The sequence below is a fragment of the Pseudomyrmex gracilis genome, unplaced genomic scaffold (assembly GCF_002006095.1).
Source record: "Pseudomyrmex gracilis isolate BER0280 unplaced genomic scaffold, ASM200609v1 scaffold_275, whole genome shotgun sequence".
Lineage (NCBI taxonomy): Eukaryota > Metazoa > Arthropoda > Insecta > Hymenoptera > Formicidae > Pseudomyrmex > Pseudomyrmex gracilis.
The window spans coordinates 161,919-184,164 of record NW_018020859.1 but is presented as its reverse complement, the minus strand read 5'-3'; the positions used below and the strand labels follow the sequence as shown (position 1 = coordinate 184,164).

The 22,246-nt window shown below is 43.0% G+C and overlaps 1 protein-coding gene across 1 annotated transcript in view; it reads right to left on the bottom strand.

The window, feature by feature from the left end:
* Positions 1–8,099: 8,099 nt before the first annotated feature.
* LOC109859652 (leishmanolysin-like peptidase) overlaps positions 8,100–22,246 on the bottom strand; it is a gene marked incomplete at its 3' end in the record, with an annotated part of 122,346 nt that continues 108,199 nt past the window's right edge. Inside the window, exon 2 of the mRNA XM_020438112.1 lies at positions 8,100–8,200. Coding sequence (XP_020293701.1) covers positions 8,100–8,200 — 101 coding nt within the window. The remainder of the gene's footprint in view (positions 8,201–22,246) is intronic.

The following is a 22,246-nucleotide window of genomic DNA, read 5'->3' as shown; positions in this document are numbered from 1 at the left end:
TTTTTTTAAAAAGGTAAGTTTTTAGAGTATCACACACTTTATTAAAGTATACGTTTTTATATTTTGCGTCGCCGAGAAAGATGCAAGAGTAGCTGAAAAAAGAATTAAAAAAAAAAAAAAAAAAAAAAAGAAAAAAAAGAGAAAATCGACATTGTCAAAATGTCGTGGAACGTAACCGTGTTCTTTTTTTTTAACAGGACGAAGATAACAGAAACGCGTCGATTTTGACGAATTTCTCGAGAGCGAGGGAATCTTCTCTCGTCGAAAAAAACACAGATGTTCCAATCATATATCAAACGTTCGTTAAGAACCATTCAAATTGGTTTACACACAATTTTCGAAGACGAGCAAATCCAAAAAGTCTTTCCGCTTCCGTTACGTGTATCCCGTGAGAACTTGTCTTCATCAACGCGAAGTTTTCCGCGAACTGCAGGTCTTAGTTTTCAATCCAATTATTAAATTGCTATCGCATACAAGAACCCAAGAAAGACAAATTGCGGGTGTGGTTCGAACGAGGGTGAAGGAAAAAGAGAATAGCTCGGCAACGGGGCTACTGAAACATAATCGCAGGAAGTTCGTTTGAAAACGAACAGAAAACACGTTCGCGCAAAGATGATACCGTCAAGACAGACACAGCCGTCTTTTGACGCGGCTGTTAATGTATCGCGCGCAGACACGCGGAACGCGTCCTAACTTTTCGAGCGTGCAAATATCATCCGTTCGCGCTTAACGAGCTGTCAAAGATATAATGCGTCGTGTCTTATTCGCGCAGCTGCGGAATTCCAATATGCGCAATTATTATTGACTACGCATCTTGTGCGCGCCGGCATTAACAAAGTTTCGCGAACCTCGAACGACTCCTCTCATTTGAATCTCGCGGTGAGTCGAGCGCGCGTCATTTCGCGGTAGCGTTGAAGTGTCAAGACTGAAAAAAAAAAAAAAAAAAAAGACAAATCGCCGCTTCTTACGCTTTAAATTAACCAATTAGTCTGTTAATTAGTCTGTTCGCAAATTATATAAAAATTCAATATTTACGCCAAGTTACGAGATGCTCGATGTTTTTACGCTTTTTTATCTCGTCGGTTTTGCGAGCATCAAAATATTTGATACATCGCGACATCGCGTCCGAACAATATAAGAGCGCGAGCGCGAGTGCCTGAAACCTCTAGATTGAAAGATCCATTTCCAGCGCGGCATCGATACCGAAATTCAATAAGGCCGCGTAACTGTGCGAACCCGGTGGTGGGCTTTTATACACAACGTCACTACGCGATTCTCTCCGCGTTGTGATGGCACGCGGCCAAATTTTGATACGATACGCAGCGCGAAAATTTCGTCCGCTTCCTGTCGAACCGAGCCAACGATCTCCCGAGAGGAATCGCTCCCCGCGCGCTCGGATAGCGACAATATCGATGGATCTCTCCTCGCTGGTTAATTCTACTCCCTTTTTTTTTTCTTTTTTTTTTTTTTTTTTTTTTTTTTTTTTTTTTTATTTCGCCGCGCACGGTCGACACGGGATTAATTATCGGTAACGAGGAAAACGCGATTAATTACTTGGAACAGAGAGGCGGTCTCTCGGCAGGCACACAGAACCGAAATTCTGGATGTGTGTCGCAATTCGTTGAAAATTAACCGCGTTTCAAAGCTCAATTAACGTGCCGACTTTGAAGTTTCTTTTTGCTCTTTATATTTACGCGCGTTTCCCAGAGATAGTTTCCGAAGAATGTAACGTTTACAAATATAGACGTACTGTTAGAGAAATTTAAATTCTATGCGTGAGTTATTCTGTATATAAGTTTACATACAAAAAAAGAAAGAGAGAGAGAGAGAGGAAAATAGTAAACACATCAACGGGGAGATTCAGACGCGCGTGAGAGGATTAAATCTTCGAGAGAGCGCGCGCATTTTCTCTACGTATATACATTTGCTCAAATATATTTATGCAAAGCAGAGACGTAACGCAGAAATTGATCGGATCAGCGCATCCGGTCGGAGAGCGCGTCCGGAAATGTAAAACGCGCGCGTATATGTACGCAAATATATACGAGGAAACTGTTTGCGCGCGACAGATGGTCTATATGCCCGCAGCGGATAGAGACGCGGCGCAATACTCGCAAGTGCTTCATCAATATAATACGAGCGTTCTGCAAAAAAATATTGCCGATTGTAATCACAATTCGCGGAAACGTGTATCGCTCGCGGGAACGATCGCGGGCCGCAAATAAACGAGCGCGCGCGCGCGCGCGAAATATGAAAAACAGGAGGAGTTAATAAACGGGGGAGGCTAAATCGCGTGCGGGAAAACGCGAGAAAAAGACGGGAAAATCACGCGCAGAGCAGCCGCGCGCGATAAAATGGCGCGATTCGTTTTTCGGCGCGATGAAGAGAAATATATATATGTACGCCACATTCGACCGGACACGGTTTCGATAATGTCCCGACACGCGCACGTGGGAAATGCGGCTATTATTTGCGACGGGCCGGTGGTAGTTAGCGCTTGCCGAACCCGCGTCAACTATGTTTCATGTCCGCGTAAAACGCTGTATATATATATATGTTTCTTTTCACCGAAACGCACATTCATCTCGACACATTTTCGACTCGCTCGTTAATTAATTTGTTGTCTATGCGACGCGCGCGCGCGCGCGCGCTGTTATTCCACACGCCGTGTTTCGCGCATCACCGGGTAACAGGGCAGAGCGCCGTGTCGAAGGAACGCAGGAATAAAAACAAAACTATATAGTTATAGTAACAAATGAGAGAGAAAGAGTTAGTTTTCAATCTGCGAGAGAGCGCGATACGTTCGTTTGATTATTTCTATCGTTTTTTTTTTTTTTTTTTTTTTGCGCAACGAATACAAAGCTTTTAACTAAAACTAATTTCGCTTCGGCGACGTTTTTGTTTTGCGTTGCTTATAACGTGCATTTAACGTGTGCGCGCGCGCGGTACACATCAAACAATAATTATTTGAGAATCAAAAGACAATGAAATAAGACGGTGAAATGGATCACAAGTACCTCTCGAACAAACAACTACTAATTATAATAATAATTTTGTTCGCTCGGTTCTCTGTTTCCAAAAAAAAATGTAAACTTCGTTATTTGCAACAAATTAATTATTCGACTTGCTTAAACTGTGTCACAGAAATTTCAGAGATGTACAATAATTATATAATAAAAGAGATATAAGAAAACAAGTTAACGCACACATTCCATTCGAATACACACACATAATTGATGTTGCATTTCTTTTCCGCGATTTTGTACTTTAATTGTTTTTCAACTTTCAGCCGTTCGCTTCTCTCTCTGTGACTTTTTTGAATTATTTTCTTTTAACAAATAAATCGCGAAACGAAAGAGCGCGAATTTTTGCGAGAGTTGATACGAATTTCCGCGCAACTGTGTGTCGGAAATGGCGCGCGCTTTATTCACGAATATCGGTGGACGCAATGCAGCGATAAACGCGTAACTCGTAAATATTCGACGAGTATCGCGCGTAGAAAGTGAAATCAACGAGATGCGATGTGCTGTGTGCGGGTCAACGCTCCTCGCGCGTGCCCGAGAGACAGAACGATTCCGTCCAGGTTGCAGGTGTATATGCAGGAAACGGTGCATAATATGCGCTACGGTGTCGCGCGTCTGACGGTACGGCGCGACGTGACTTCATCTCGCGCGAAAAGTCGGAGTCTGCGATTTGTACATCGGAGATGCACATTAAATAGTCTCTCGAGCGCGCTTTCCCCGAACAAATTTCTCTATGATTATATTTTTTAAGAACAACAAGCATCTTTTACCAGTATACATTATTCAAAATTAAAATTACACAAATTTCAATCAAAATTAATTGTTTAATTAAATTTAATTATATCCTTCGCATTCTGTGTTAATTGATTGTTTAAGTAATTCACATGCGCGCGAGAAGAAATCAAATTACTTGACAACTCGCGTGTCGTAAAATACAATACTTTTGTCAGTAATAGTTGCGTCAGTTCGAAACTCGAGATTACAAAATAGTCTCGAATGAAAGTCAGACTTAAAAAAACAAAAAAAAAAAAAAAACTGCGCAAAGCGCAGTTGATATAAAAAACATTTCAATTATACACCGCGCGAGCTCTGCGAGGGCATGGTTGTTAATTAATGACTGTGCAGTTTAACTTTGTCTAACTCGGAAGACTTTTCTGTGAGAGAGGGTCGGAGAACGACTCGGGCTGTTGCGAGCGCGTCACCTCGCGAAAGAGATACGTCGAGATGACGTCGCGGATGAAACCCTATTAAAATATTTACGCGAAAACTGATTAAGCTGAGAAAAGTCCTTTGTGCATAACTGAAATCTTGTTTACGGACGAATACACGTCCGCGGAAACAAGACGCGCGGCGGTTAATTCAACGCAGAAACTTGCGAGGGGAAGAGAGAGGGGGGTTAAAGCTGACACACTCAAAAAGTTTCGCCGGAGTGTCATCGGAGGCATTTAAACAACTGCTGAACTTCCGGTTTCTCGCGAGTTAAAAGTTGCTCGTCGCGGTCGTCACTTTAAAACTGCATCCCGCGCAATTCACGTCACATCGTCGTGCGAAGTGACGTTTCTCGCACTTTTGACGCGGTAACATCTTATCTATCTTAGCTTGACAATCCTCGCAATTTGAATTTTGCTTCTTGTATGAAATGAAATACTCGCTACACTCCGTCATATACATATATACATATACACCGAAAAAATTATATTCTCGTAAGTAGAAGATTTTATACTTAAAAAATCTTCTTAAAGAGTTTAGATCATAATTCTTCTGAAATTAAGAATATATTCTTTATTTAAGAAGTAGTAGTATAGTCTTTTTCGATAGTGAGATATATATGTTTTTCTATAGAGGCTTTTTATATTCTAATCAGTATATATTCTTATCAATATTACTATTTAGAGGATTTTTCTCTTAAAATAAGAAACTCTTCTTGGCGCCTATTTTAGTACACCGAAAAAATTGTATTCTTGTTTTGAGGATATCCCATTTACTTTAAATATATTTTATACTAAAATAGGCGCCAAGAAGAGTTTCTTATTTTAAAAGGAAAATCCTCTAAATATAGTAATATTGATAAGAATATATACTGATTAGAATATAAAAAGCCTCTATAGAAAAACATATATATCTCACTATCGAAAAAGACTATATTCTTATCATATCATCTAAAATTTTTAAGAAGATTTTTTAATTATAAAATCTTCTACTTACGAGAATATAATTTTTTCGGTGTATAAAATATACTTAAAGTAAGTGGGATATCTCTCCTCAAAACAAGAATACAATTTTTTCGGTGTACATATATATATATATTTTAACGAAGCTCTTATTCCTTTTTGTAAAACTTTTATATCAGAGCGTGTGAAAAAAAATTAAACCGTTTAAATTAATTGTGTACGAACTGGAAACGAGGTATTTTGCTCGAATATATAACAAAAGAAATTTAACCGTTGTGAACGCGAGCGCACCGAAACCCATTACAATACGCGCCCTAGTAAACACGCACGACGTGATGATAAATATTCGAATTTCTCTCCGAAATCGGAATATATACCGAGACCCGCGGCCACATCGCGCGCTCATTCATTCGCGCGCATTGCGTTTCCCGTTTTCATTTAATGCGCGCCGTAAGTAACCGTAGAGACAAAAAGCGCGCTCCGCGGCAGATCTCTTGGCAGATCAGCAAGAGCTTCCTCCGCGTAACACACGCCGGCATATAATGTGACGGCTTTCCAGCCGAGCTGCCACGGCGAATCGTTAAATATATGCGTTCGGCGTCCTGAAACATAATAATTATACGTTTCGCGACGGCAAAACAGAGGGAGAGGAAGCACCGCTCGTGCATCGTGGCCGCATCAAACTCGTGAAAACGGGTCAATGGTCTGTGAATCGTTGGCAAGATAGTAGTGGTGGCAGTAGTTCGCAATAGTCGTTTCGTAACAGTTACGTCGCGTCGCCACTTCACAACAACACGTCGCCGACCTATCTGATGATCGCGCAAAAACGGAAGCGTTTTTTTTTTTTTACACAGAAAGAGAGAGAGAGAGAGACAGGAGAGAACGTGAGATCGAAAATTGCCGCGCGACTACGTGAAAAGTCACGAGCTAATAATATGCATCCGATCGAGCGGTTGTCGCAGAAAATTGTCGGGACGACTCGAACGCGGAATTGCTTTTTTTTTTTTTTTTACGAGTAAACAGGCGATAAAAATAATTGCTTTACGATTCGAGATCGAAGAACATTCGCAAAAGATGATCAGAGAGAAAAATACAGTCAAAGAGAGAACGCAAAAAAAAAAAAAAAAAACAAATACAGAATATAAGAGATATATTTTCGCTGATTAAAAAAATTCTCTGTCGTAACTCGAGCGTTAATTATATTTTTATATTAGCAATAATTCGCCGCGGGGATGAATAAAAATCAGGTCGTCGGTTGAAATCATATTATATGCCCCGCAAAATGAAATACGCGAGTGTCCGTCGTCGTTATATCGCGTTAATGCTCTGATATCATACACCGGTCTCTTCCCTCCCCCGATATCATATCTCACACCACCACCACGAAATCGTCGTTTAGCGCCAGTAACCGTATCTTTGCTTATCATGTTTCCAGCTATTATGGCCTTAACGCATTACCTTCCGCCAGAAGAGAACATCTCCCGAGGAGAAGGTGCGCTAAGGCTATATGCGGTGAGGAAGATAATCCGCAATGTCCCTAAAATATCTCGAGCAGCAGCGCTATTATACACATTCTGAGAAATAACTGGGATATGCGTAAGAGTAGGTATCAGAAACTTTGCGGAGAGAAAGAGAGCGCGAGAGCGTGTGTGTGGGTGCAATACGGACAATAATAATAAACTAAAAACCTAAATGCGGACGAAATTTCGCCCCGTTTCAAGTTCCATTACTGTATCTCTTCAAGACGTTACCTGGCAATATTGAAACGCACACACACACACACACACTCTCTCTCTCTCTCTCTTTCTCTCTCGCAACAGAATTTTCATGCCGGGCTGTACTTTTAACCTCGAGTAGATTCCGCCGGAAACGGCGAATGCGATATCGTATATTCGGGACGTAAAACGTTTAAAAGCGCGGCGCGCTTCCCCAACGTTACGGTAATTTTCATGCGGATTAGAAATAACGTTCGCAAAAGCGAGAGCGAACAATTACGGCTAAAAAACTCTATCTTTGCGAGAGACAAGAGCGGATTCTGTTCTTTTCAACGTCGCGACGGGTAAGACCGAAGTACGGCGACCGAAGAGACGGGACGGTAGCGAAACTATCGTCGAGAGCTAATTTCTGCCACCATTTGAAAATTAAGTGACGGAGAGAAATATTTATGACCACTTTGCTAAATTAGCTTTGCGCAAAAGGTGATCTCTTGAGTGTGTTAGAGTTCTGCAAAAATGCGTAATGAGTTAGACACGCCCGTCGTGATAACACGCGGTGACATCGACAAAACACACACACACACACACACACACACGTTGTTTCGAATCGTACGGATCGCGCACGCGGAAGATTAATTACCCGAGTAGGAAATTACGAAACGTCTGTTACACGATAAAAAAAAATTATTATTTTGTTGAAACAAAGCGAAGAAAAGAATATTACACAAAATTGTACAACGCGCGTGCTATATTTAATATTTCAATGTTTCAATTTGGAGAAAATCAAATTTGATTAATTCTTTGATTACTCGGATATTCGCGGATACTGCGCGTGTTCTCGGTGCATCGTATCTTTAAACGTTTTAAAATTGGCGCGCGTATAATATTTGTGTATAGAAAACTATATCAAGGAAATTATATGCACACGCGAGAGACGTTTGAAATTATTAGAGAAACTTGCACGAGAGCTAAATTCGCACGTCTCATTATTTTCGATTGCTCGCGAGAGATCGGCGCTCGAGATATTTTAGCTCTCTGTCTCTCTCGCGGGTTTGTGCCGCGAGGTGAATCCGATTCACCGAGCGCGCGCACCACCTCGCGGATATATAGTAATTCTACGTAATTTCATATCGTTCGAATAACACGTTAAATTTCCATATGCATACACAACACACGTTCGTGAAACTCACCTAAAGACGCTCTCGTCGTAAGATAACAGAATGCGAACTGGCTGATTGATGCTACGTTTCTTCACTTCGTGAGCCGGCTCGATGTGCACGCCGTGAATTATCTGGAAAACAAAGACAGACATTTCATTGAAGTTTATACGTTTAAAGAGAGCGCGAGGAATACAATTTGCTCTCCGATCCAACCTACGCTCGAGAGAGCTAACAAAAGCGCACGAATCGTGAAAAAAAAAAAAAAAAAAAAGCAACGCGTTGCTAAAACAGTGTAATAACATACCTATCGCTTTTTGTGCAAATAATCGAGTAAAAAGAATTAAATAATTTTTGCACACGAGTGGAGTCACATTGCGCAACACATTATTTTTGTAAATAAAATATTAACTATCATTTTGCGACGAACGCTTTTAGATATTATTTGAGCGGTTTGTTATTTTCGTGAGCTCGAAACGATCGAACAATTATATTTAATCGTCTTCGCATTGGAAAAATTATTGGCGATTGTATGTAGAAATCCTCGTCAATTGATTTCGACAAACTGCGCTATATAACGTGTCACTCGAATATCGACACGTCTCTCATTTTATACGTCACTTTTCTTCGCGCCAGAATTATTTTCTCTCTCTCTCTCTCTCTCTCGACTTTTATAAAACAATTTATTTAAATATCACTTACGTTTAAGTTTTAATTTTGTCACAAAACAAAAACGTCGAGATTACGACGTAGGGAGTTCTAAGCGAAATCCTTAAACTATCTATCTTCCTTCCGTGAAAAGCGGAAGAGGGTTGTGAAAATGCTTAAAGCTAAAGTCTATTCCCCGCGATAATTGGTCGTCGAAAGTTGAGCTCGTTAACCTCGACAGATCTTAATAGAAGATGCGCTAACTACGACGTTGAATCCGGGGTCCGGGTATATTATGATGCCAGCGATGCGTGAACCTGATATGCCCTTCGACGGTGCTTCCGGGTTCCGCGAATCCACGTAGCGGCTGCAATCTCGCGCTCGCAGGAATAGCAGATTGCGGCGCGGAGGCCGCGTCGGCGTTTACAGAGGTTGTAAGAGGGAAGAGACAGGTGCATAAACTAGATATAAGTTTTGCTTAACTTAACTCACAACACGCCGGTGCTGCGCTTCAGTCAGAAGTTGCGAACGATAGAGCCGCGAAACCGAACGCGGATATAATGGATGAAGGGTTGCGAAGGGAACTCACAGATACGTACGCGCGCACACGTTACACAACAAGCGCGCTTGTACGCGAAACAGGGGATTGTAAAATTTCAACACTTAATAAATCTCGACGTTCCATATAAGCTTTTGCGGAAATTGTACAGTTGTAATAAAAAAAAAAAAAAATAGTGTTATATTATTTTAAAAAATCACAAATGCGTTACGCGATTTAATTACAACGAGATTGAGAAAGAGATTCGCCGCGATTTGACGCGCGCGTCGATTTAACTTTAAATACGTCTGGTGCGAGCAGCACGAATCGTGGCGCGGTTCGTAATGAGCTTTCGCCGCAAGAAGGATTTGGCTATATAGAGCGCGGACACACACACACACACACACACACTTCGCCGTCCGACGACGACTTCGTCGTTTTAATGGAGACCCCGGTGTAATCGAGGTAAGGTCGCCGTGGCGTTTGCTACTACCTTCGCCGTGGCAATGGACGCGCGCTTGTTAGAAATGCAATTATGCGAAGATCCACGTTAAGTTTTAATCCGATCCACTTTTATACTTGCGGCGGAGTTTGCGTCGTGCGCGGAAAGCTTCTTAGTGATAATGCGATATCTTAAGAGGATAGGAGTGGCATTAACTGCGCCAGCCAAGCGGCACGGAAGGGACCCACGGAGGATCGAAGGTCGAAGTTAAGATGCAACGGCGCACGGGTATCACGTATATAGAAGATAACGGTAGCTAAACCGCGCGCACTCCATCGTAACTTACAAACCACTCTGGCGCGCGAATAGTGCTCTCTTAATTATCAAACTTCAGACCGCTCCTAATTTTCATCCTTATACTCGCATGGTTTATCTGTGTAACACAAAGGGACGCGCCCGTGCCAACCCTTTCCCGTCGCGGGCTTTTGTACGGAAAATTTTTGTTCGCGCTAAACTGCGCTCGACGATCATTTTCAATGTGTGCGTGTGTGTGCGCGCGCGCGCGCGCGCTGTTAGTTTGCTAAACCCCATATAACCTTCAGCTATAACAACCGATCTCTCTCTCTCTCTATACATGTATGTACGATGCTGATTAATTTCGTTACATAAATAAATTATTGATGCGCAATTAAATTACGTTAAAATTCAAGAGATTTTAAGTAATAGATGATGTATATATTTTATATTTAATTATATATTCTATACTTAAATATTTTTATATATACTTTCTACCATGTTGTTCATTAATTATTTTCTCGTGTCAATTTCATATTTATATTTTGTTAATAGCGCTTGAGGGGACCTGTCCCAGGGCGCGTTAAAAATAAAGCTATCTATCTATCTATCTATATATAGGTAGTTATAATAGTAAGGAAGTGATCAATTCGAGGCAATAACCAGATCTTCGGGTCGATAAACTTCTTTATTTTTGTGTAGATTTTAAACAAACAGTCTGTCAATGGCCCTCGCTAATTCGTACTATTCGGTACGTTTTTCGAGTCGTTGCTATCATCGAGATTTTGTTTCGCGTGTTGTTGACCGCGCGATGCGCGACTGATGGAGAGACTGAGTTCTTCCTACACCTACGAACCTTCCTTACACTGAAGAAGACCCAAATTAAGGGTCGATACGTTTGTTTAAAACTACACAAAAATAAAGAAGTTTACCGAAGATCTGGTTATTGCCTCAAATTGGCCACTTCCCTACTATTATATTTCACAAGGAAGAATACACAAATTAAAATGTATATTTATATCATAACAATTAGTGTTAACAATTAGTGAAGCTTGCGTTTATATAGATTTACGATAGAAAAGCGGAAATAATAACCAATAATGACCCATCGCAATGATACATCAATCGCGTAATACCGCCGTATGTTACACCTAATCCACGTAATACGCTGGAAGAGGGGACAGAGAGAGGAAGAGAGAGAGAGAGAGAGGGAGAGAGAGAGAGTTCAATAAACGTGTTTAGCGTAATGGCGTCAAGCAAGTCCAATCGCTTGGGGTCTAATAGAAAGGAAATGAGCGAGGGTAAGTGGACCGAGTGTATATACACTCGGATAATAGAAAACAAGAAAATAGAGATTTGCAAATATCCCGCCGAGAAGTCTCATCAGTCTTGCAATATTAACCTTAATTCAGCATCGGACGGAACAATTCGCATTAAGATGATTTCCACGGAGAATCGATATTTTCCGGCGCCACGTTCGCTAACGGTGAAACGCGCCGGGGTACACATAGGAATAGCAATTACAGAAGCGACGGCAAGCAAATGGAACGCAACAGTGCAGGTACACCAAACCAAAGTGGTTATTGTTGTATTATACTCGTCTGACACAAATGTCACTCCGAAGAAAAACTCCGAGAATAAACTCCCCAGAGCTTTTGTAACGATACGAAATAAAAAAGTAACGATACAAAATGGAAAAAAAAAAAAAAAAACGAAACGTAAATGCAAATTGTAAACTACCTCGTATCTCTTTTTTTTTTCCCGGAGAATTGTACATTCCGCACTACGTAAAGAAATCGAGAGGAAAATTGTTACGCTTTTGTTTCAATTTCTTTATATTATTATTATTATTATTACGTCGTCACACGCACACACAATCATTTCCGTATTACGTCCATCGTCGATACCCTTCTCTTGCGCCGTTAACGATAACGTATTGATCGCGGCGAGGAACACTAAAAGGATTGGTTGTTCGTTTTTCTGTAATTCACTTCAAAGGATAACGGTTCGCCTACGTTACTTTTGAAACGATGAGAGGAGGGCGCGCGCGCGCCCACCATATTTACTTGCTCGTACATTTCAGCAAACCAGGTCGAATAGTTACATTTCGTTATTTACATTTCTCTATTTACATTTCGCGGATTAAATCACCGATGCTCCGCATATATATATATATATATATATATATATATATATATATATGTATATCCCGGCGGAAAAGCCGGACGACGAAAGAAAAAAGCGCGCATAATTGAAATCTGTTCTATTTTATGCATCATTCATTATTTTTTTACAGGACGGCGTATAAATATGTACACATGTACGATATGTGTGTTAGTATATATATATATATTGCTAACAACAATATGTTATTTTAACGGCGACTGTTAATTGTGAATTTCCGCGAGAGATACGTCGCGAAAAAACGGCGGGATGAGAATACACCTACATGCTAGGGGCGCGCGCGCGCGTTTTCTCGCTGTATCTCTTCTTTTCCGGAACGAGAAAGTGCCTCGATGCGCTTCGATTTATCATACATCCCGCGCGCGTTCGAAATAGGAAGGGATGAAGAGATCGTGGAAACCGGGCAGGTGGGCAATTTCCGTGGTAGCCGTCTACGTCCGTGATATACCCGTCTCTCTCCGGCGGCGCATTTACACGCGGGCACACGATGGAAATTTTGTGTTTTTCCCACACACACATGTCCCCGGCGCTTTCGCGCAGCATTTTTTTACGCCTCTCTCTCTCTCTCTCTCTCTCTCTCTCTCGCTTACGTAAATATAACCCGATCGCGTCGATTGCTCATCCATTGCCTTGAGGCTTAAAATTCTAGCACGCACCGTCAAATGGCGCGGTATGAATTGTTGATTATCACCGTGAATATATCCGATCCGCGACCGCATCCCCAGTGTCTGTATTTCACCGATGCCGCGGCTGTTCCATTTTCACGCATTTACACGATGCATAATTTACTTTCATCCATCCTCCGTTAATGTTTAAACGAGGGAGAGAAAATCTCTTATTCGCTCTCTGTTTAACATTTTATTTTTACACACACACACACACACACATACAGGGTGACGTATGCGTGAAAACGCGCGAAAACAATGTTAACGAGAATGGAATAGTGGCAAAAATATAAAACGAGACCTCGTAAAATCGATCGAACAAATTCTGGTAAAATATTTTTTTTGTGACGTGTTCAAAAGTTTGTCCAAGTTTACGTTATTAACGATTGTTAAGGATTGATAATCTGAAACATGGTTTTTATTTTACAATATTTAACCACGTCTCTCGCGCGCAGTCGCGTAAATTCAGAATTTTTTACAGATCGCGCGAACGATCTGTATATTTCGCGCTCTCTTCGAAAGAATCTCGAGCTCGAGTGTGGTGTGTTGAATTGAGAAATACACGAAGAAGAATTTGATAAAGATTTCACGTGCGTGATTGAATTTACGTCCGAACCGCAGCGATCATCATTCATTTTTCGGTTATTGTTTGAAAACCACCAGAAAATAAATATAAAAAGAGCCGCGTGCGAGAAAGAAAACTTTGTTCCAACGATATATCGCTTTTTGATATTTTGCTTTTGTTTAATTACTTAAAAACAATATACATCATTAATTATAGGCCGCGCGCGAGAGTTTGAGACGATTTATTCCCCTGAAATCCAGGCGTAATGCAGCGCAGTTTCCCGAAGCGATGCGAGTCGACCATCCAAGCGACGAGGTTGGGGAAGAGCAAAGGAGATTGATCTACGGCGGAAGTTGCGCGCGTGAATTTGAGGACATTATCTGATCGCATGGAGAAAGTAATTTATGGGAGTAGTTTAGTCGCGCGCGCGCGCGCGAGCGGACGATAAAACAAATTCCTCGCGGAAGAATGAACCGAAGAACGCGCGAGCAAATTCCCGAGATTCCCGAATCCCTTAGTCCGAGTCTCATAGTCGAATAGTTTTAATTAACCGGATGTAGTCTTCAAACCGGCCGGCGATTGATCGCGCATTGTTTCTGCACAAGTGGGTCATATCTAATTAAATTCTTCGCTTCATTAATATCGCGCGGCCGGTATCTGCATTCAACAGCGACTCTGATAACGTTGAAAGCTTTGTTAAAGATAAACCGATTCTTCCGAGTTTTGATAAATTACGCGTTGCGGGGAGACGCGGAGTTTCTCGCGGTTTTTCTCTCGAAAAAGTTCACGGAGTGGAAACAAAACGACTCGCGCGAAAAAAAAAAAATTTCCGCGCGAAGCAAAGAAAGACGCGAAATCGCGATTTTGCCAAAAAAAAAAAATCAATTCGCGGTGTGACGCGCTTTTCCTCGTCCGAAATTTTCCGGACGAGCGAAAGGAAAAATCAAATCGCGCCGAAAGGATAATATAAATTGTTCCGTCAACTCGAAGTCACAACACGCTCGTCGACGCTTACACGTCAATTAATGAGAGACGCGCGCGCGCGAGTGAGAGATTAAATGAGCTCTGTTATCTTATCATTTGTAACTAGTTGTTCTCGAGCAATCGTGAGGTCCTTGTCCGCGACGTCCTCTTTCGCCGACTTCCGTTTGCTCGGATTGTCAGAGGCGCTCTCCGGCGCCTCAACTTCGAAAACACGTCGGGAGAATAGCTTTTGTGCTGCAGCGCAAACTCGTCGACAAGCTGGGGGGGGGAGGAGATAAACTTCGTCGTCTTACATCTCAGTGCGCGCGCGCGCGCGCGCGAGCGTTCTACTCTTTCGAGTGAGAAAACTCTGTCGCGCGCTTAAATTCATTAGCGTTGACGAGGAATTAACGCCGGGAAAGAGAAAAGAGAAGAGATTTCTGCTCTTCCTGCAGAAATAAACGATATTTATTCGAAACAAATGACGTTCCCGCGCTGTCATATCAGACAAAATTCAATCCGGCGAGACGGGAGGCGATGCGAGAGAGAGAGAAGAGAGAGCACACAGAACTCCCTCCCCGGACTGAGCTCGAACATCGAAGCGAGTTAATGTTCCCGCTGTGAAACTACCTTCGACGAAGTCCGGGGAACACGAAAATAAGGGAAAAGACACGTCCGTTCGAAATGAGATTTAAGAGGATGACGACAGGGGAAGAAGAGCGGAGAGAACCGGGGGAAATCCTATTTCTCTCTGCCGGGGACGCAGAGAGTTTCTCCCGGACGCGAGAAAGGTTCCCGCTCACAATGGGAGAGCGGTTACGGCGACAGAGAGAGTTTGAAACCGGACTAATTGTCGTCCGAGACGAGGTAATTCCCCCGCTTGACGCCGCGGACATCGCGCGTTCCGGTAGAAACCGGGGGTCCCCCGTAATTGCGAGATCCACTCCACTTTTCCACCTCTCTCTTCTGCCGCCGCTGCTTCCCGCACAGCGGCAGCAACTCCTTCTCTTCTCTCATCTCCTCTCCTCTCTCTCTCGAGCTTCTCTCATCGTCGCGTTTCATCGCGACAGATCGAATAGGCCCCGGCGACTTCCATCAGTCATCATCAGGCCTGTCCGATAACGGGATAATACCAGACGCCTAGACAAGACGCGCGGAGTGCGCACGGAATTATGCGCTCGAGTTTCTGTCATGATCATAATGCTGGCGGCGGTGCGAAGCTGTCCGAGACAAGCGCCGCCGGGGCATTACCGCGCGGCGACGCGCGGCCACCGCGAGAGTTGGAAGCGCGCCGTAGGTTGGCGTAATACATCAATTTCGCTTTTACATCGCGAACAGCACTTAGCTCGCGTGGGGGGGAAATACACCGGTCATACGATATTGCGGACTCCACCGCTGTTGCTGCGCTCCTCTTTTCCTCTCTTCTCTCTATCTATCTATCTCTATCTATCTCCTTTCTTCCCCTCGCCGTATATTTCAACGCGCGCTTCGAATGTCACTCGATACGCGACATATCTGGAAACGAATCTCTCTAGAGTTTATTATTGCGAAATACACAGAGTTGACGTATCGCGTTACCTGTTTTAATCACGCGCGCGCGGGAGAGTTCGCGCAACTGCATCCCGCGCGCGCGCGCGCGCGTGACTTCACAAAGGAAATATAATGCGCCGCGGAAACCGGAAAAACAGGGAGGAGAGCATATTGCGATTTCACGCGCTATAATTATATCGACCGCGGGTGCGCCCCTCCCCCCTACCCCCCTGGTTTTCAGTCGTTGAATATAATAGTATTAATAAGAGAGAGACCCCGAACGGGGTTTCGTTCCGGGAGAAGCTGGCACCATTTTTTAAAACTAAAAAAAAAGTTCCAGCGGTCTATTGTTTTGCACAATTTCCTTTGAAACGCGAGAGCGAACCGAAATATAATAGGAAGCGGAAACGTAAAAGTATAAATGCTTCGAAAATTAATATTGATGAGAATGTAATGTGTGAACGTGTACGTACACACACACACACACACAAACACCTCCGTAACGGAGGAACGAACTTGAGCTTTGCTTCGAAGTATCCTTCTCTGAATTTTGCGCCAAAGTTTCTGGGACGAGGTGTGTGTGTGTGTGTGTGTGCGTGTACAGTAACAGCTCGTCGAAATTTGCGAAAATGATCAAAGTTTAACTTACGCTCACGAGAGGGTTGTGCCATATCAAAGCGGTCCATCAATATTCATCAATACGCGCGTCGAATTAGCACTATTCGAACCTATAAGATACCTCCTCTATATTTGGCAGAACATCTTTGATCCTTCCGATCTCTCTCTCTCTCCTCTCTCTCTCTCTCTATCTCTCTTTCTCTCGCTTGCTCTGGTTCTACCAAGCTCAGCAAAAATTGGAGCACGCAGCAGTTGGGAAGTGTAAGCACTTTTAGGGACTTTGCTAGATCCGTGTGTGGAAACGATTGGCCGTACGTGGAATCCTTTACTGCTGGGAATACGGGAAAGGGCAAGATGGCGTTTCGAAATCCCACTTGTGTCTGCGAAACGTGGATATCATGCGAAAGTCGCATTTTCGGCAGTGAGACCTGCACATATATATGTGCGATCGCATAGTTTTATTTACAGATACCGCCGTGCGGATTGAATATTGCGTCTGGTCGAAAAATGAGGAAAAAAAAAAAAGAAACAAATCAAAGCGCCGCGCACACCGCAAAGTGCATCTTCGTTGAATTTCATTCGAGCGCGCCCATTCCAATTTTCGGAATCAGCAAGCCGTGCGTGCGCGCGCGCGCGCATTACCGATGTTACAGCAGCGGCGATAACATTCGCGATTTTTGGGATTCGCGCGACGATTGGGAATTTCGAATTTCACCCCCGTATTACCGCCAGATAAATGGCCATTGCATTTTGTTACGGCGCCTTCATGAATATGCAACAACGCGTTGTTATCTATGCAGAATTATAGCGCGAGCAATTTCTACAGCTACGTAAAATCGGGAGCTATCTTGATGGGACGCGCAACGCGTTTGCCAAAGATATCGACAACAATAGCAAACGCTATATTTAAAAACTTATTGCGCGCACGCGTGTTACGTTTGAATAAACTTCGCTCATTAAACGTCCAATGTTGCAAATATATATAGAAACTTAAATTGCGTGTTAAATTGATTTCTGTTGTTGTTTTATGTAAAACGTCATTCGGTTTAAACGAGCGATATATTTACGCGGATATTCGGGTGAATTGCGGTCGAAATCTACAAAAACGCGAAAACACACAAGTTTAAATAACTTCCCTTTCTCTCGAAGACGCGCGAAAGTGCTTTGCATTATCACGTGATGCGGCAACGTGATCGGAGAGCGTAGGAGAGAAGCCACCCACGAGCAATCACGAGCTACGTTGAGCAAAGTGCCTAAACTTTTTGGCGAAATTACGTTATATTATGGTAAACTCCGTCCGTAAATGTACGTTTGGACAATTGAAACACCACTCGAGAAACCATTATCGCAAACTCGTTGCCTGCCATTTCGCTTAAATGCAGAATCAAGTAGAACAAGTCGAGCTTTCGTCGGTATTTACGAAACAATGCGGCCTAAAGATCTCTGTTTGTAATGCCCGGACCATCTGAACGAGATATATGTTTAAAACAAGTTTCTACAAGTTTTTATCAACTTAAACGTAACTTTTTTTTTTTAAGTGATACGAAGTGAAAAACTTTTAACCGTGTTTTTCTGCTAATAACAAACTCTCTCTCTCTCTCTCTCTTTGATCTAAATTTAATAAACGCGTAAAAGTAAAATACAAAAAAATGTGATAAGATTTCGAAATTAATTTTGTAACTTTCGCACGTACACGTAGAAAATTATCTGCGCAAAAAACTACTTTAATAAAGTTATTATGTCGCAATGTTTTTTTTTTTTTTTTTTTTTTACACGTAAAATGAAAAGATATTAAAATTATAAGTTCCGTCGTGTCTGGCTTAACGTTAACACGATTCGGATATCCATTATGGCGGTGTGTGTGAGAGAAAAAAGGGCGGTTCGCTTTCCGCGATAATATCGTAGGCGCGTACATGACTAGGGTTCGTTGCACTCACTCACGTGTCGACTGATATTTCCTCTATCGCGCGGTCTCTTCAGTACCTCACTAAAAGCGAAATACTCGCACTAAATAGGACACAACGCGCGCGCACGAGTCATCGCTCTTTTTTGCGAGACCTAGTTTTTTTCTTCTCCTTTCTTTTATCGCTTTTTAACTCGTAATGAGTAGCAATTTTTAAATGCGCATTAGCGGCGGCAGCAGGAACGTACGTAACAAACAACGGATAGGAAATGCCACGATGAGTTAACTCCGGGAAAACTCCGCGCTTTACAACCTCACCTTCACGAAGGGTGAAATGTTAGCGTTTAATGACGGTAATGTGTAATCTTTCCGAGAGAAAAGGACTTTTCTCTGCCTCGCGCGGAGCAAAATGAGGAAAAATCTAATTAAAGCGCAGGAAAATCAAATACACCGTCTGGAAAAGTGACCGGCCATTCTTTTCCCGTGTAACGCGCGTACATTTTTCTCCCCTGAACACTGTGGCCTGTGAGCTTTTCAAACGCGAGTAATGACCGCGCGCGCGCGTATACGACGCGCGACAAAGTAGCGCGCGAAATAATATCAATGTAATAAATAATATAATTTTTTGTTAAAAACACAAGAATATAATGCGCAATATAACAGATATAACAGATATCAAAGGGAGAATCAAACGGAACCGCTTGGTTCGATATATACGCTGATCCCTCCCTAATTGCGAAGCGAATTCATTATCGCGCACGCAACTCCCGCGCCCCGCGAATGTGCGAGAGAGACGCGCGCCATTTCGACTCGACTTACAGCAAATTGATTTCCGCTTCTCCTCCCGACCACGTGGTTTATTACCCTCGATGTTAAAGGTACGTGCCGCATCGTGCGTGTATCTCCGCATTCACGATCGCGGAAATACGCGCGCGCGGTGCCTTATCTGAACGTCGGAGTCGCGCACGTGAATATGCGAACGTTTAAACGTCTGCGCGACGTGTGCGCGGCGGCGCGATCAGCCGTGTTTCCGACCTTACATACTGCGCGAACATGCATAATGCACGAATGGCACGGACGACGCGCGAGGCACGATGTACGCCGGAGAAAGAGATAGAGAGAAAGAGAGAGAGAAACGAGAGAGCTACCGTAAAAGCTTTCAGAGGCGAATCAGGCTGATTTTTCTTTCCGTCAGTCTCTTGCGTGATCTCAAAGATCGGATTTAATATCGTTCCTCTCCTTGTGCGGCAAAGATTTCGCGAAGATTTCCACGCAATCGCGAGAAGAGAGATATAAAACAACGCGCGTTCTGTAATTATATACCCGTCTGTGTGTTTTGCGCGCGCGCGCGCGTGCCGGAAACCAATTCTTTCACATTTTGTACATCGCGTTTGTGTGAAGCGCGTCTTAAACGAATAACGCGATTATATACGAGCGATGCACGCGCGCAAATTGAAAAAGATCGTTTGCAACGCACGAGATTCTGCTGTAAGACCTGGAGATGATTCTCCAGCGGGGGAAGAGCAATAATCGCGGGAAATGAAATTTGTCCGAAATAAAGCTTCGTTTTTTTGTTTTTTTTTGTTTTTTCTTCTAAATCGCCTTTCGACTTGACGCGTGCAAAAGAAGAGCGAGCGTATTATATTTCTTGCGTGCTCGCAGCAGCGCTCGAGAGCGTGTTGCACGTCGGCTTGCTCGTTGGTTGGCAATAATTCGCGCGGCACAACCGTGTCTGTGTCAAGGCGAGCTAATTAGTCGGGCTGATAGCTGAACCGACTATAGACACGAACGGGCGGCGGCTCTATGCTCACGTCGGGGATCCATTATGCAAGACAGTGCAACCCGCACTAACGAACTAATTTGCTGCGCGTCGCGCAAAATGGAAGAGGCGCAAAAGACGTGGGAGGGATAAGGACGGAGACGCGAGACGGCAGAAACAGACGTGTGTATATATACACACAAACGTATTACAGATGCAGGCAGTTATTAGACGTCGTAACACGTGTAATTCCGAAGCTAAGCTACGCGTTTCGCCCGCTTCGGAAAGAACTTTGTTTCCGCCGCGCGGAAAATACAAATTGCGCGCGAAAATACAAAAATTATCGCGGCGAGCGTTTATTTTTTTTTTTTCAATCTTCTCCGTCCGCAACGTAATCTTCTAAAGAGAATGAACATCAATCAGACGACTCGACTGCGGTCGAAAAAGAAAATTGTTTCCGAACGCGCGAACGCGAGTTGTTTCGTGTAACGCGATTGAGGCAATTTCTTCTAATAAGGGATCGCGTTTTTTCTTTTTTTTTTTTTTTGTACAAAATGCCATCCGTTGAAAAATTTACGAACTCCGGTTAACCCCGCTTTAATCCGGCAAAGCTCGGAGAGAGGGTGGCGGGGTGTTTTTCCAACAGAACGCGCGCGCGCGCGCGGGCGCGTCGCGGCGAATTCACGGCAAATTGTGCGGCGCGCGAGCCCTAAATAAATTTCGTCGCGGGGCTTTGTATTCTGACGCGACAGGGAATTTCCGCGTGCGGGTACGGGTAGGTAGGTAGGTAGGTAGGTAGGTTGTTGTTACGTGCGCGCTCCTAGAGGTAGAATGTTGCGAGGTATTTCAGGCAGAATGTTCTTTTGCCGCGTCCCGCGTTGGATAAGAAGAGCCTCAAAGTCAAACGCGCGAGATGGGCTTCCGGAAAAACAAAGATCTGCATTATATTAATAAAATATTAATAAAATTTCGTCACGTTTATATAATCACGTGTTGTGTGTTAAAATCATCAATTCGATAGCCGAATTCGTTCGAGAAATAGTTGAGAGAAAATTTGTCGTACGCCGAAAAAATTATATTCTTATAAGTAGAAGATTTTATACTTAAAAAATCTTCTTAAAGATTTTAGATGATATTCTTCTGAAATTGAGAATATATTCTTTATTTAAGAATATAGTCTTTTTCGATAGTCAGATATATATGTTTTTCTATAGAGGCTTTTTATATTCTAATCAGTATATATTCTTATCAATATTACTATTTAGAGGATTTTCCTCTTAAAATAAGAAATTTTCCTCTTCTTGGCGCCTATTTTAGTATAAAATATATTTAAAGTAAGTGGGATATCCTCAAAACAAGAATACAATTTTTTCGGTGATAGACAATCGCGCGTAAATTTCTTTTTTTACCGCACGTTGCTGCTTGATTTTGATGAAAACAAGAATCGAATGAACGATGCGGAAAGCTCGACGTATAGATTGTTTAATCTATATACGTCGAGCAAAGGAATTATTATATACACGCGTTTGCATCACGCGCTCGACACAAGGGATTTCCCGACCGATTTATCGTGGATTACGCCATGTGCCGTGCAATTGTGACAATGAAAGGCCCGCATGGTCCCTATCGGACACACGTGTGGCCTATCCGCTTAAGGATCAATCCACTTTAATGTCCGGCAACAATCTCTGTATCTCACGCGTCAATTGTTTGCTTTTGTAGGACGTATTCTGGAGATGCCCGCGTTATCTCGCAAACAAACACGACGTGCAACAATGACAAATTGTGCATCTTTTGCCAGAAATTCTTTTGCTCACAATCGAGACGAGCGATCTCGGAGTGATGATTAATTGAAACTTCCTTAACTATTAAAAAAAAAAAAAAAGAAAGCAGACAATTTTTGGAAAGAGACGAAGAAGGAAGAAACGCGGTCTGGATGCTGCGTAGTATCCGGAGCACTCTTTGTCATCGCGCGAGCGCGAAAAGCTCGGCCGCGTAAAATTTATGCGATTCCCTGAGAGTGTGTGATGTACGCGCGCGCGGTGCGTCGTTTCGCACGTGCGCGCATATT